This window comes from Vanellus vanellus (assembly GCF_965231255.1).
Source record: "Vanellus vanellus genome assembly, chromosome: 1".
NCBI lineage: Eukaryota > Metazoa > Chordata > Aves > Charadriiformes > Charadriidae > Vanellus > Vanellus vanellus.
Genome location: NC_138905.1, coordinates 210,826,829 through 210,840,428, shown reverse-complemented (window position 1 = coordinate 210,840,428; position 13,600 = coordinate 210,826,829). Strand labels below are relative to the sequence as shown.

General features: G+C 43.8%; 1 protein-coding gene across 1 annotated transcript; it reads right to left on the bottom strand.

The window, feature by feature from the left end:
• Positions 1-1,482: 1,482 nt before the first annotated feature.
• LOC309682834 (transmembrane 4 L6 family member 1-like) lies at positions 1,483-11,985 on the bottom strand (the record flags this gene model as incomplete). Its single annotated transcript, XM_082496924.1, has 5 exons — positions 1,483-1,527; positions 1,587-1,773; positions 2,537-2,682; positions 8,263-8,328; positions 11,815-11,985. 5 exons carry the CDS (start codon positions 11,983-11,985, stop codon positions 1,483-1,485), a joined length of 615 nt encoding a protein of 204 aa, XP_082353050.1.
• Positions 11,986-13,600: the final 1,615 nt, after the last annotated feature.

Genomic DNA, 13,600 nt, shown 5'->3' with positions numbered 1-13,600 from the left:
GCTGAAATTTGCCAGTCATGGACTTTAGCATCAAGGGCTTGATCTTGAGTGATGATGGGGAATTACGCAGTTCCTGGTTGGGATTACTGATGCTGTAACACTAAGACTGATGCAATTTGTTGCCTTTCAGATTATATCTCTTATTTGTTACTAAGCTGCACATAATTACTACCTTTATCGATTTAATGTTTATCTTTACCAGTTAATTACTTTGTCCATGGGATCTGTTCTAGAACAGCCCTACAGACCTGCGTGGAAATTAGTGAAATTCCTATGCAGTCTTATGAGGGCAAAATTGGTGGTGAGGTTCTCAACCATCTTGTTAAAACGGACAATTCTAAACTCTTGATCCAAACCCTACTGCCTATATTGACCCAAATGCCCCTCCAGGACTACCGCATCTCTCAGATGCTCTTGAAGAACTGATTTAGAAGTGCAGTGGACTTTGTCAAACATGCCAGCAAGCTACTGAATGGGCATGAGGGGATTTGTCTCCAGGGTGGCTGAAGGAGGTTGAAAACCATGTGCTTCGCTTGTCTCTGTGGTGCTGCAAATGCCACTCAATATATTCTTTACGCATCCTAATTTAAATCTGGAAGTGCCCGGTTAGCAAGTTAATAGGAACAGACAGGTGAGCTCATGGGGGGATTTGGGGGAGACGGGAGGTTATTTACATCCATCCAGAGAGCGCCTGCTTCGTGCAGGTGATAAATGTATACATTAACAACAGTTCAGTATCCAATATACACAAGAGGGCAAGTGGTGAGCTTTTATCTGGGGACTGTTGTGTTTTATGCACCAGTACGGCAGTCAGGACTGGACAGATTAGTGTTTTTGCCAGTACCTGAGATTTAGCAGGTATATTTAGAGAGATGAAAATTTGGAGTCTCAGGTCTAAATGGTCTAGCCCTTTTGCACCCTGACTTTATCAAAAATTCATTTTGCCCCATGAAACTCCTGAAGATTTTGCGTTTTCTTTGTCATCCCCCCATAAATACAGCACAGTGCACTATCCTTATTGTATATGAATCGGCAGCTCGGGGGCTTGTCCTGGAACTCTCTGTAGGTCATTCACATTCCAGAAATATTTGTCTGAAAGGCAATGAAGGAAAGATGATTAATTAATATTCCAGGGGGATATCAGACTTACTGCAAGCATCTTGTACAATGAAAATAAACAGTGAAAAGGAAGCAGTGGTGATAAATGAAACTTGAAAGAGGTTTACTTCCATTTTGTAAAATGACATTTCTACTATTGTTGACCAATTAAAAACACCTCTACTTCTCATCTCTCTCACTTACAGATGCTGGGGGGGCATTACACTTTGTCAAAAAGACTTCTTGAATAGGAACACAACCATGCAACTGAGTACATCAATACATCAAATTGCTCTGCTCTTTTGAAACATCTGAGGACGGAGTTATCCCCGACTACAATGTGCAAATGCATCTGTATGGCCTCAGCTCCTCCGAAGAGCTCATTCAGGGGCTGTGCAGATCTAACTGATCATCTGCCATTACCAGAGCCTGAAAAATAAAAGTGGTAAGAACATAAAGCACTCAGGTATCTTTTATTGCATACCAACCTTTCTTTTCCTCATACACGTGCCACATATGAAGCCAGTAAGTCCACTGATGAATTGAATAAAACAAAGAATAGCTTCAATCACACCAATGGCCAGGAGAATAGAGAAAAGGACAATATTCCAAAGGACAATGTTTTCAGGTTGTTTGCAAATGCTCCATGTTGTCTGGTTGAACAAATAATTGTCGCTGTGATAGAGAAAAATAATTGGCAAAGTATTAGAAAGTGAAAATTTGAGAATGTTTTCTGTGTTATGTTTTCTGAACGCGTTTGCACAATGTAAAGTGAGTCTCAGATTCTACTATAATTGGTAAAGACTTGTGATTCTCTTCAGAATTCCCTTTGCTGAGGTGCAAGTGATGACTAGGGCAGAAAGCCACATCTGTACTTTGCTGCATGCACAAGAATCTCCCTTTTGTTTTACGGCAGTGCTAATAACTAAAGGGAGAGGTCCCGAATGGTTTAAAAATGTGTCTCCATATGCTCTATTCCTGCTGTGGTATCAGTCCAGTCCATCCATTGTCTCTAGTGCTGGCTTAAAGAGTGTGCTTGCCAAAGTTAACTTTAAATACTCGGAGAAGATTTTTGCTTTGCTTTTCAGAAGTAGGTAGAGTAGACTCAATTCATGATGATTTAACAGATTAATGTGGCATAGGTATCCAACACTTCCTTTTGACTCCAGTGGGAGTCACAGCTCAGCAGCCTTTTTGAGAGCGTGGTGCAACCTGTACAAGGGGCTGCTGACAAGCACAACGGAAGAAACTCAGGCAGTTTGCCCAAAGATGATTCCTTGGTCAAAGGAATGACCAGCTGGAACATGCTACTCGGAGAAATGTGAATTTAGGTGTAGACAGGGTGGACCATCCATTGGAAAAATCCAAATTTGCTATAAAAAGATGGTGGGGGGGGTTAGGAAAAGCAAAATTAGAGGAACCTGTAAGTCATACTCACCCCAAAGTGTCGTTTCTGAAAGGGTAAAGGTATTCTCCATCACCTATGTCGCACAGAGGGCCCCCAATGAGCCCCAGAGAGGAGATGACTGCACAATATGCTCCTCCCGCGAATCCCAGCAAAGCCAGGACCACTGACAGCAGCATCTGAAAGGGAAGAGACCTTCAACATCACATGCACAGAGGCTTGAGTAGCATGGAAAGCTTACACGGAATGGAAAGGAACTATCTTTATCTTTTTCTTACTATATGCAGTATGATATTTGTGGGAATAAAAAGTAGTTGACTTTTTTCTAACTGTTGAGGCTATCCTAGATGTTAAAGGATTTCAGACTTTGTTTTGTTTTTAAAAGCATTTGTTTTTAAAAGTATTTGGTTTGGTTTTAAAAGCAGGTAAGCCCAGAGCTTCACTTATTCAGAGTTTTATTACACTTGACCCATATATTATGAAAAATCTGGTGGCTCTTCTTTCAAAAAGCCAATATGAAGCCAGTACTGGCTTCATGTGGTCCATATCATGTGCCTTGTCATTTCCAACTCTTCACCAAGAGCACCTTTCTCAGCCCTTATACCAACAGAAACGAGCAAGCGACTGCCGAACCAGGTATGAAAGCAACAGAAGATGCATTAGTTGTTTTTGCTAATTGATGAGGAATGCAAAAGAGCCTTTCTTATTGCTGCTTTCCTTCACTTTGCAACAGGTTTGACATGTGGTTACCACTGCCTGTGTTGAGAAATCTAATTGTCCTGCGTGTAGCAATGAACCAGTGGTGACTTTGAATTATAGGTAATGCACCTGTACGTTTTACATCGGCCACTCCCACAGAAACGTTACCTTTACTATGTTTTGGGGTAGTTTTCTATTAATGGGTGGGATGTATCTGGTTGCTGTTTGTATATAGGAACAACAACCTCAGGAAGGTGCTACTGGTGTTCTATCTGGGACTGGCTTCCCATTAGTCTTGTTAAGAGTCCCTGCTCGTGGTTGTTCACAACTCTGCCAAGAAGGAGAAGAGAGAAGAAACTCTGGAGTAGACTGACAGAGCCAGGGGAAGACCTGGACTAGGGAAAGGCAGCAGGACTGCCTCAGAGTCAGGGCAGGGGCACGGCTGAGGAAGCAGATGGGAAACACTCCTGTCTGCGACTTGGGTTTGAAGCCAAATACCTCAGGCCTCACATTTTCCCGTTGCCAGCCAACACCTGTGAACTCTAATCGCCCACAAGGAAGGTAGGAACCTTCTCCCAGTGCCAGCTGCTCCACACAGCGCTGCACTACAGAGTCAAATGGAAATAGCCACCATCCACATTGCAGATTTGTGACATAATCTTGAAAACTATTCACTATCTAAACATGTCCAAGCTGGTTAATGCAGTTTCCAACTTGCCAGCTGATGACATTAGTGCTTTCTGTACAACCTTGCATGCTGCCAGTGTGTGAATTGACTCATTTTGTGTGTCCTTTTGCCTCTAAAGCAGTCCTTGAGTTAGGAGTTGCTGGGATTTCTCATGAGATTTATTTCATCATAACTGATTAATAACTCTGTCTTTTTTTGCAAAGCTGGACAGTCTTTTTGTCTTTATCTGCATGTTGGCTGAGTTCCCTCTTAGCAGAGCTTCACCATCAGCAAAATGTAGGTAATTTAGTATCTTGTCCAGGCCAAAGCAGTACCGGGTTGTAGCTGATGCACCGTCTCTCATAACAAGATCACCAACCGTGCCTCGCAGTGATGGTGAGTGACTGATGGTGAGTGTCTGAAACTCCTACGCCGAACCACTTCTCCCCACCTGCTTTCTCATTTACATCAACTGTGCATTCTGCATCTTGGTTGAAAGATCTTAATTATGCAAATGATCAGTTTTAGCACAGCATAGCAGTATGGGACATGCCAAAGACAATTATAATAGAAAGAGTCAAATGGTTTTTTTATACTTCTACATTTTATGACAGTGGTTAGTAGCCATCTTTGATGGCTATTCTTTGACACGTGATTTTTCTCATTTAAAATCTGTTGGCTGTACAGCTAGCTTCATCTCACCTATTTCCTTTACTGTGCACATGATTATATAGACAAAGACTACTTGTCACTGAAAGGGGGTCTGAGGTTGCTGCAGCTGTTAGATTGGCTCTCCTGGGCTTTTTCTAGACACACAGTGGCATTTCCCCATTGTATCTACTCTGCTGGAGTCTTTTCTGGAGGCTTGTGCCATATTCTATGGAAATCCAACAATTTTATTAACTATTGCATCATCTCAACCTTTCAGCTTTTTCCCTATCTGTACCATCTTCATTTATTACTTTTTTTCAAAATTTTTATTTCCTCATTCGTGTCTTCAGTTGCAACATGAGGACTAAGCTGGGATGCTTGAGTTTGTTGAAATTAGTTTCTGGTGGTGTTGGCTTGTTCTTGACTTCTTACAAAATTTTTGCTGTTCATTTTTGCTGATTTCCTTTTAATGTTTTCCCCTGCTTTATCTTTCACACAATTGATTTGTCTCTGCTGAATTGATGAAGACTTTTAGCATTCATTCTTTGAGCATTTCGATCAGCTGCTTTGGTAAAGTTACCAAGTTCCTCCTGTCCCGGCTTGTGCTGCTCTTTATTGCCCTGATTCTTGTTTCATGTACATTCCTTTCTTCTCTGTTTCTTTCTCTGGAGGTGTTTTTTTTTGTTGTTTTTTTTTTTTTTTTTTTTTTGTGGAATTAATATCCTGTCTATTTATCCAGGTATCTTTGCTTATCTAAGTTTGTTTGTCTGGAAAGCTGCTATGGCTATTCTTGTTCTACCAGTAACTCTTAAGGAAGGGTTAGAGAGAAATACTGGAGTATGTTTGCTGATGCAATGACACAAGCTCTATTTTAGGGGGCCTTTTTTCCTCATTGTGCCAGTACAGTGGATGCTTTCAGATGTGTACATGCTCAACTGCAAGACATGGAACCGTTCTAAATCTGTTACTTTCCAAAATCATTACTCCACAATGCAAGGACACAAAGCCATCTAGGTATGTTTGCAGGCAACAATTTAGAATGGATTAATGAAAAAACTTACTCAATGCAGCACGTAATCACTGTGAACTGGAGAACTCAATAAGGTGAGTAAAAGGATGAGAAAGTTAGTAATTATTATTACTGTTGTTGATACTTCAGCAGAGTATAAAGGCTGTGATGAAGTCTGAAGCTATTAAACCAGGGATTGCACAAAATATAATAGGATAAAGTCCCTACCCTGAGGAAAATGGTTATGTTCTGCCTGAATAATAATTCTGATCAGTATTATTTCTTTCACTTTTTTTTTCCCCTATGAAAGGCAATGCTGAGTATTCCGGGTGAATTATAATTTCATACCTAAGGTCCCCAAAGCAGACAGGTGGCCAAACTAACCTTTGGATTACATAGGCTTCTGAGTAGCTCCAGTGTGGGCTGTTTCTCTGCCACCAGGTAGAAGTTGGTGGACAAGCCACCTAAAGCTGGGGACCCCGTATCAGGTCCACCCAGACCTACCCCACAAGGAGCTCTGGGACCTTGGGAAGCCGCGGCCATCATGCACGTTTGAGGCAGTCACAGTGTTCCTCTGCTCTCCAGTGCCTGGTGATTCACACCATACCCTACCATTGGTATACAGCCTATATGGTCAGGGTGTCTGAGCAACCCTGCTGTGGATGTCTGTGCATTTCTTCACGCTATCCCCAAAGCAAAGTTCCCCTGAGGTTTCTTCTCCTGAAGAAGCACATCACTGGCTTTCAGATGTCCCTGAAGTACTCACCTCTTTTTGCGTACTTGGAAATCACTCTCCCCCAGGAACTGTTCTGGGCAAAATGTTTTTTTTTTTTTTTAATGCCATTCACAGAATCACAGAATCACAGAATAGTCAGAATCACAGAATAGACCTCTCCAGAGGTCAGAAGGGACCTCTGGAGATCATCTAGTCACCCACTGTTTGCTCATGTCCCCATTGCATATCTACATTGAGCCACATTCTGTTTAAACCATAGGATGACTTGTAGAGCTGCACCCCTTTCCACCTTAAAGAGGTGGGCAATTCCCAAAGTTTCAGAAGACAGAATTTTCAAAGATATACGGTCCTCCCTGAGCCTTTTCTCTAGTTTGGTTTGAGTAGCTTCGTCACCTGGCCATCCGCTCATAATCAAATAGCACACAATCTAACTACTTTCTCAACAACATCTATTGTATTCCTCTATAACAGCAAATAAGGAAGAGGAAGAATAGTTCATAGATAACCGGTCAGTGATGGGAAGGTGCAGACAGGATCCCTGGCATCCATGTGCTGCTGCTAGGAATGGTTCAGACAGCAAAAGGGTGGTGGAGGGGAGCAGAGGAGCATCTGCAGATGTGGGCTGCCCGGTGGCACTGTGCTACCGCCTGCATCGGCAGGCTGGGGGAGTGAACCCAGCCAGCCTGGGGAAGTTTGACTCTTGGCTCTATAATATTTACTGCTGGGATGAAGGACGGAGAAGGGAGACCTGAGATGCTGTGTGAACGGAGCCCAGTTCGGCTGGATTTCCCCTCGTGACTTACCCCGTTCAGCAGAGCACCCACAACACGGCTGTTTTTTGCCACCGCTTTCTACATCATGCAAGACCAGAAGCAGCTGGCTCAGGCACTGGGTTCAGGGTGCCTAGGCTTACATCCCAGCTCTGCAACTGGCTTACGTGGCCATCGTTAGCAAATCCTCCTTGCTATGCACGTGACATTTGGCAAAACCAATGTAATGCATATCCCTTGGAATGTACTTGCTGACATCCTAATGAAGAATGTTATTTGTGTATTATGAATAATGAATTAACTTAAGTTAATTTACCTCTTGAAGAGGTAAAGGTCTTCTCATGGATCAAACTAAGAATTAATTGAAAAGAGACATCATTCATTGTATGGAATCTCTCATTCCAGGCTGCTTCTGGGAAGGATGCAGACTGAAAAAAAACTTTCTAAATCGGTTTATTCTTGCTAATAATGATAGCCACATAGAAGTCTGTGCCCAGGGCTTGAGGATTAATGGAGATGCCTGTATAACATGTTGATTTAGAATATTCTTAATTATCAAGGGAAAAGGGTTCTCTGGTGTTTCTCTGGATGACAGAGTACCCAAATTGCATTTGCACCTTTCATGTACATAACGCTTGGGCAAATGTGTGCTATGAGTCAAAGCCTTCCATGCAGACCAGCCTCCAGGAAGCAGCACTGCCTCCTGACTGCCAGCAGCAGCAACTGAAGCTTTTAGCGTGAACTGCAAAGTAGGAGACCTATCTGCCCATACAGAGGTAAGCAGGGCTGAACCTTTGGAAAAGCAAATTGCCATGGAAGGGTATGGAGGAAACAGGACGAGGTGAAAGCAGGCAGCCTTCTCAGTCATTAGGATTGCCTTGAGCAGGGGGAAGCTGGGGTCATGCTTTACTTTATGTGGGTTGAAGTAAGTAGCTTTGTCCTCCTCTGCCCTCAGCGATGTAGCTAAATGCTCCAGCACCTGCCCTGGCCGAGTATGATTTCCCGCGTATCAGTGGCTGCAATATCATAACATTCTTGTTGGCTAACTGAGCTCTCAGCCTCAGCCCAGGGAAGCTGTAGATCAAGCTCCTCTTCTGCATTTCCCTGACATGGCTGTTGATGGTGGTGTGATGGTTTGTCATTGTACGTTGCCACCTGCTGAGCAGCCATTTAAGAGCTATTGGGCAAATCACATAGTGCTATTTCAACACATAAATATCCACTTACCCCACATCTGTTAGCGCAACATCCTGCTCCGCCTGCTCCCAGCATCATGAACGCTGGCAAAATAACCTGTGAGAAAAGCACAAGCTGAATTGGTGTGCGGTACTTCTGCTGAGACGGTTTGTAAAGCCTAGGAGCTGGGGCATCATGTTCCTCAAATACAAACCACCTTCTGCCTCTTCTCTGTGGGTTACACCTGCTGAGAGGTTGGTGCTTGCTAAGAGTAACTCAGGAAGAAGCATGAGATTACAGCTAGATCTGGCTGACAAGGTTCTGCCACACTAATTTGGATTGCTGAAGCTATACTGTTTCTTTTCAGCAGGTTTTTTTGTTTGTTTGTTTGTTTGTTTTTCTCAGAAACAAACATGTCAGTTTTGAGAAAATGGAATTTCTGCTTGGAAAAGATGCATCACTGGAGTAAGAATTATATCAGTTTAAACCTTGTGAGCATCCTGCTCTGGATTATAATTGGGAAATCAGTCTTAAACTTCCTGAAACACATCTGACTTTGGTTCTTTGTGCTAAGCTTCTGGAAAACCTACAAAATGAACTTCACTCAACAGGGAACTCCCAGTTCACATCAGCTTCTCCATGGTAATTGTCAGGTGGAGCTGGACTGATACAATGAAGTCAGTAACTATCTGTGTGTCAGGATATAATGCCACCTTACAGAGGCACTCCGGAGGTAGAAAAAGCTGCATTTAGTTTGGTAGCTAGAGGGCAAGAAAGCTTTTGTGGGTCTAGCTCTGCAGCCAGAGCACTCCTGATGCCTTGCCTCTGCCCACCGCTGCTTGTGTAGGCATCTCAAAGAGCAACGCAAGAAAATGAGTATTTAAGAAAGTGGGAAATAGTCCTTATGAAGTTCATGAGATACCGAGAGACCTCCAAACAAGCAAACAATAAAGGTAAAAGCTGTAAAAACAGCCTTACTAGATGTTGGAGAGATATGGTCCCATGTAGGGCAGGAGGAGCAGAATGTCCATGGTGAATGAAGCCCAGGGAATTTATGCCTGTAGTGTGAATATCTGTGTTAAACTGTGTAGGACAGTGTTATGAAACCTGCTCAGATTTGCAGACCCCTAAACATTTTTCAAAGGATTTGCTCTCCGCTGCCTTTTACGCACACCCCAGAGGCAGCCTCCAGCACCTGCAGGACCACAGCTGGAGGCCAGCAGATGTAGACCGTTGAGGTTAAAAAGACATTCCTCTTCCTGGAAAGAAGTCAGCTCTTAAGTAATCACAGGTGGTCTCCAAGGCAGCCTCAGCGCCAGCATGCCACTGTCTGGCACTCAGAAGGGGAGTTAATACCTCTGCCCGTCAAACCAGCACTCCCTTTCCTCCAGGGCTATCTTTCTTCCTTGGAGGTTTCCCATCTAAGCTGCAAACACCTTTGTGACATTTATTAGCCTGGCTCAGGATGAAAGGTTTGCTTGGCAGCTTTCTTTTTTTGCAGTGCCTGATTATAAACACCTCCCTTTTGACAGGGGAATGAGAATTTGCTAGATTTGGCTGTTTTCGGTGTAGTGACGGCTGTGTGTGAGCCATGGCTCAGTCAGGCACTTCCCAGTGTTGTGCATAGGTTTTCCGTCAGGAAAGACGTTACTATGACACATGGAGCCAGTCTTCCTCTCTTTACACCCTAAACTTTTGAAATAAGGAAATGGAGAGGTTTTCACGTCATATCAATTTCCATTAGAGAAGCAGCAGAGGAGGAGGAAAAGGTGGGGCTGGCTACTCAGCCAAGGAGTGCGCTGACAGTCTAGGTATTGGTCTACACATGAAGTTCCCAGGTGGAGGTAGGTTTTCTGGCTCACAGAGCCAGGCCAGGCTGTTACGAAGTTTTCCCCACAGTCTTGGCTCTGGAGACTGTGTCCAGGTTACGGGGAGATTCTCCAAGATCAGGCAACCCGTTGGCATGACTTTCTTGAGTTTCATCTGGGGACAAGCTGGGTGCATGGGGGAATGCGTTGCAGCCTGGTCTGTCCTCACTGCAGAGTCAGGATATGGACAAGGCTCCAGTCATGGGGCATTCTGCCCCTTGCTTAGCTCCCTAGGAGGCCTAGAAGCCATGCTTCCAGCACCTGGAAAATGGAGCTGATGATAATGCTTTCTTTCCCCTTCTCTTCACCTGTGGGCATTTGTCATGCTGTTTTCTGGAAAACACGTACACTCAACAGCATTGTCTGTGGATCGATAATTACTCCTAATGCTGTGTTTTGAAGGCCAATGCAAATTTTTCCTCCTCTCTCACTTGCTGTTCTCATTTTTGATGTACGTGGTGCTGGCCACAGGCAAGTCTGTGTGGAAGCCTTAAAAGAAGGCACGTTTTCAATGAGCCTGTGACGCTCTCATGCCTAACGTCTGCCTTTCCTTTCATTGAACGCCAATGACTCCTGGGCTTGCAGTGATACGAATTTTCCACAGGTCTCTCATGTAGTTCCACTTCTTCCTTTAGGCTTCCTTCCACAGACTCATGCTTACGTTCAAGCTCAGCATGAGTAATAGGCCCAAGTGGTAGCTGGAAGAAGAAGCACGCAAGCTGCTGGTGGAGAACAATTTATTGAATGTTCTTATACCATGTTTCTGCTTTGGGAAATATGAGTCTGAACCACATCCATTGTGGCTTTTCCATTGTCTTAAGTGGTAGCTGCATCATAGCCGGACTGTGAATGCAATTTGCTTTCTTCTATGTTAATTATTCTTAAACATTCACTTTTTTGATGCTCAGGTAGCCAGCTCTGTGCCAGTTTACCATCTGCCTAGGCTGTGCAACAGCCAGTGCTTGTCATATGTGTGTTACTCGCTTGGCTTTTTATCTGCACTTGGGTGAATAATTGGAGGAGCGTAAAGGGATTAGGCTTTCTAATAAACTGGCAAGATCAGTATTCCTAAACATGTTCCCTTCTGGTTATGGATATTCACATAAAAGCAATCTTTCCTGAGGGGTGGAATGGAGAACTGGTTATAGAAGAGCACATGCAAACCAGATCAAACCCAAAGGGAGGCAGATGGGTGTGTGGGAGCACAGAGGGCATTTGGGATTTAAGCCACTTGCAGCTCCGTGTTCGTTGACTGTTGGCTGGGTCTCTAACGAACACCTACTGAAACATGTTTCAGTTCTGCCCTTAATGTTTTTGGGTTTTTTTTTTTGTGAATTATGTGAGCATAAAATCAGTTAGAGGAGTAACGAGGGGGTGCAGACAATAGTGAAAACTCACCGCCTCCAGCTGAGCTTAGGACCTCAGCTTTGCTTTGACTCATGGAGGATGAACACCCCTGTCACCCTTCTCCACAGTGGGAAGCCAGTCCTGTTGCTTCATCCTGACTTTCAGTCCTTATATTTATTACAGGGATACCTTGTATTCCTGTGATTAGGGACTTTTTCAGTCTTGAATGCACTTTCTCAGCCCCATACCCAACTTCCCAGTTAAGATGCTTGCATATTTATGTAAAACACTTTTCTATGGCTTTTTTGTTGTTAATAGAGATTTTCTTAGCCTTGGATTTTAAACAAAACCAACCCCATAAGAAACAGTAGCAACATTTCTCTCTTACCAGTATTCCAGCTCCCAGAATGCCATGGAAAAACCAGACCAGATCGGTTATCTCGCCGAGCTGCAGAACTTGTCCGTTGGGGAAGTACAGGAGGATGTTGGAGACTATGGCACACGCCGCCAGTGGGAACAGGGTGATCCCAATGCACTTTGAACACTTCCCCGTGCACATGGTAGCTCTCTGTTGAGGAAAGACGTAGGGAGGTTTGGGTTATTGCAGCAGAGGAAGCATGGGATTCCAGCAGTTTTCTTCTTTAATGAAAGAAGAATCGGTTTCCAAGCAAGAAATATTCCAGTTAAGGCTTACACAGATAAACCTGTTCTACAGAGCCTGTTCCCTTCAGAGACTTTATTTTAAATGGAATTATTAAAAACCGGAATGATTAATTGAATTTAAATAAAATTGCCAGGACTAAGTATGTGTTGGTATGAAATGAACGGAGAGTTTCATTTTAGTTGTTAATGGACAATTTTCCATCTATTGGGAACATCAGTAACACAACCATGGTACACAAGCTGGTACCCGGGCTGGCAGGCTTCATGGTGGGGCCTCAGGTAGGAGGGGAGGTGGATGCACCGGGTTGCCTAGGACCACTGTCTTGGGAAGCTGATTTGAAATCTCCTGACCTGAAGGTCTAGAAGAGCATGAAATGACTGCCAGGAATGCCACAGAAATGTTCAGCCCTGCCTTGGTGCTGGTGCATGTGGGGGAGCCTCACCAGGGCCCCTACCAGCTGCATTTTCTCTGTTTCCGTCAAAAATACTGTGTCAGCAAGAATTGGAGAAACATTTATTACTGTTTCCCACGATGTGCTTATCCTGCAGATAAGGGTAGATAAGACTGTGGGTTACGGGCTCTTTGGTACCCACCCTAAAATACTGAAGAAACTGAAAGCATGTCTAATCCTGTGTCTGTTTGCTAAGGGCAGGTGACAAAGCCATCCCACCTCATTTTCAGAAATCTGCTATATTGTGTAAAACAGCAGCTTAATATTTCACAGTGGTCAGGTTCTTCTTTTAAAATCAAAGAATCATCTTTTAAAATCAAAGAATCAACGTGAAGCACTGGTTGAAAGGGATCTCTGCAGGTCTCCAGTCCAACCTCCTGCTAAAAGCAGCACTACCACCAGCAACCATGTGGCAACCATGGCTTTGTGTAGCTGAGCTTTGAAAATCCTCAAGGATGAAGCTACCACCACCTCTCTGGGTGACCCGTTGCAGGGCTGCCCCAACCTTTTGGTGAAAAAGTCTTTCCTCATGTCCAACCTGAATCTCCCAAGCTGTAAACATGGCTGTTGCTCCTCATTACATCCTCTCCCATCACTCCATCACCTCTGTCACTCCTTTCCAAGTTTTTTGTGGGCTGATTTTAGATCCTTCTTCCCCAAAGTGAACCACCTCAGCTCATACTGCACCCATGCTACGATCTATAGCCAAAGAGAAAAGGCTGATCAGTACAAAAGTGGATCCACAGATATTTCTCCATGTCGGGTTGGAAATTTCAGACTACTGGGTTAGAAATTACTGAACTTTCACTCTGCCATTAACTTGATGGCACAAACTGATTACAGCTTCTTCATGACGTTTTATCATAGCTTCACTCCAGCTCAAGTCTTTCAGATGCATAAAAATTCAAAATATCAATCTGTGGGTTTCTCTCCTCAGAGAAAGCTGACAGTTTATGACAAAGATGGATTTGCTCCCTTGTGAGCAAGTTACAAAATGTAAGAGAAGGACGATGATCTAGACATACACCATTTCAGCACACACAGCCGTGTTACACATGC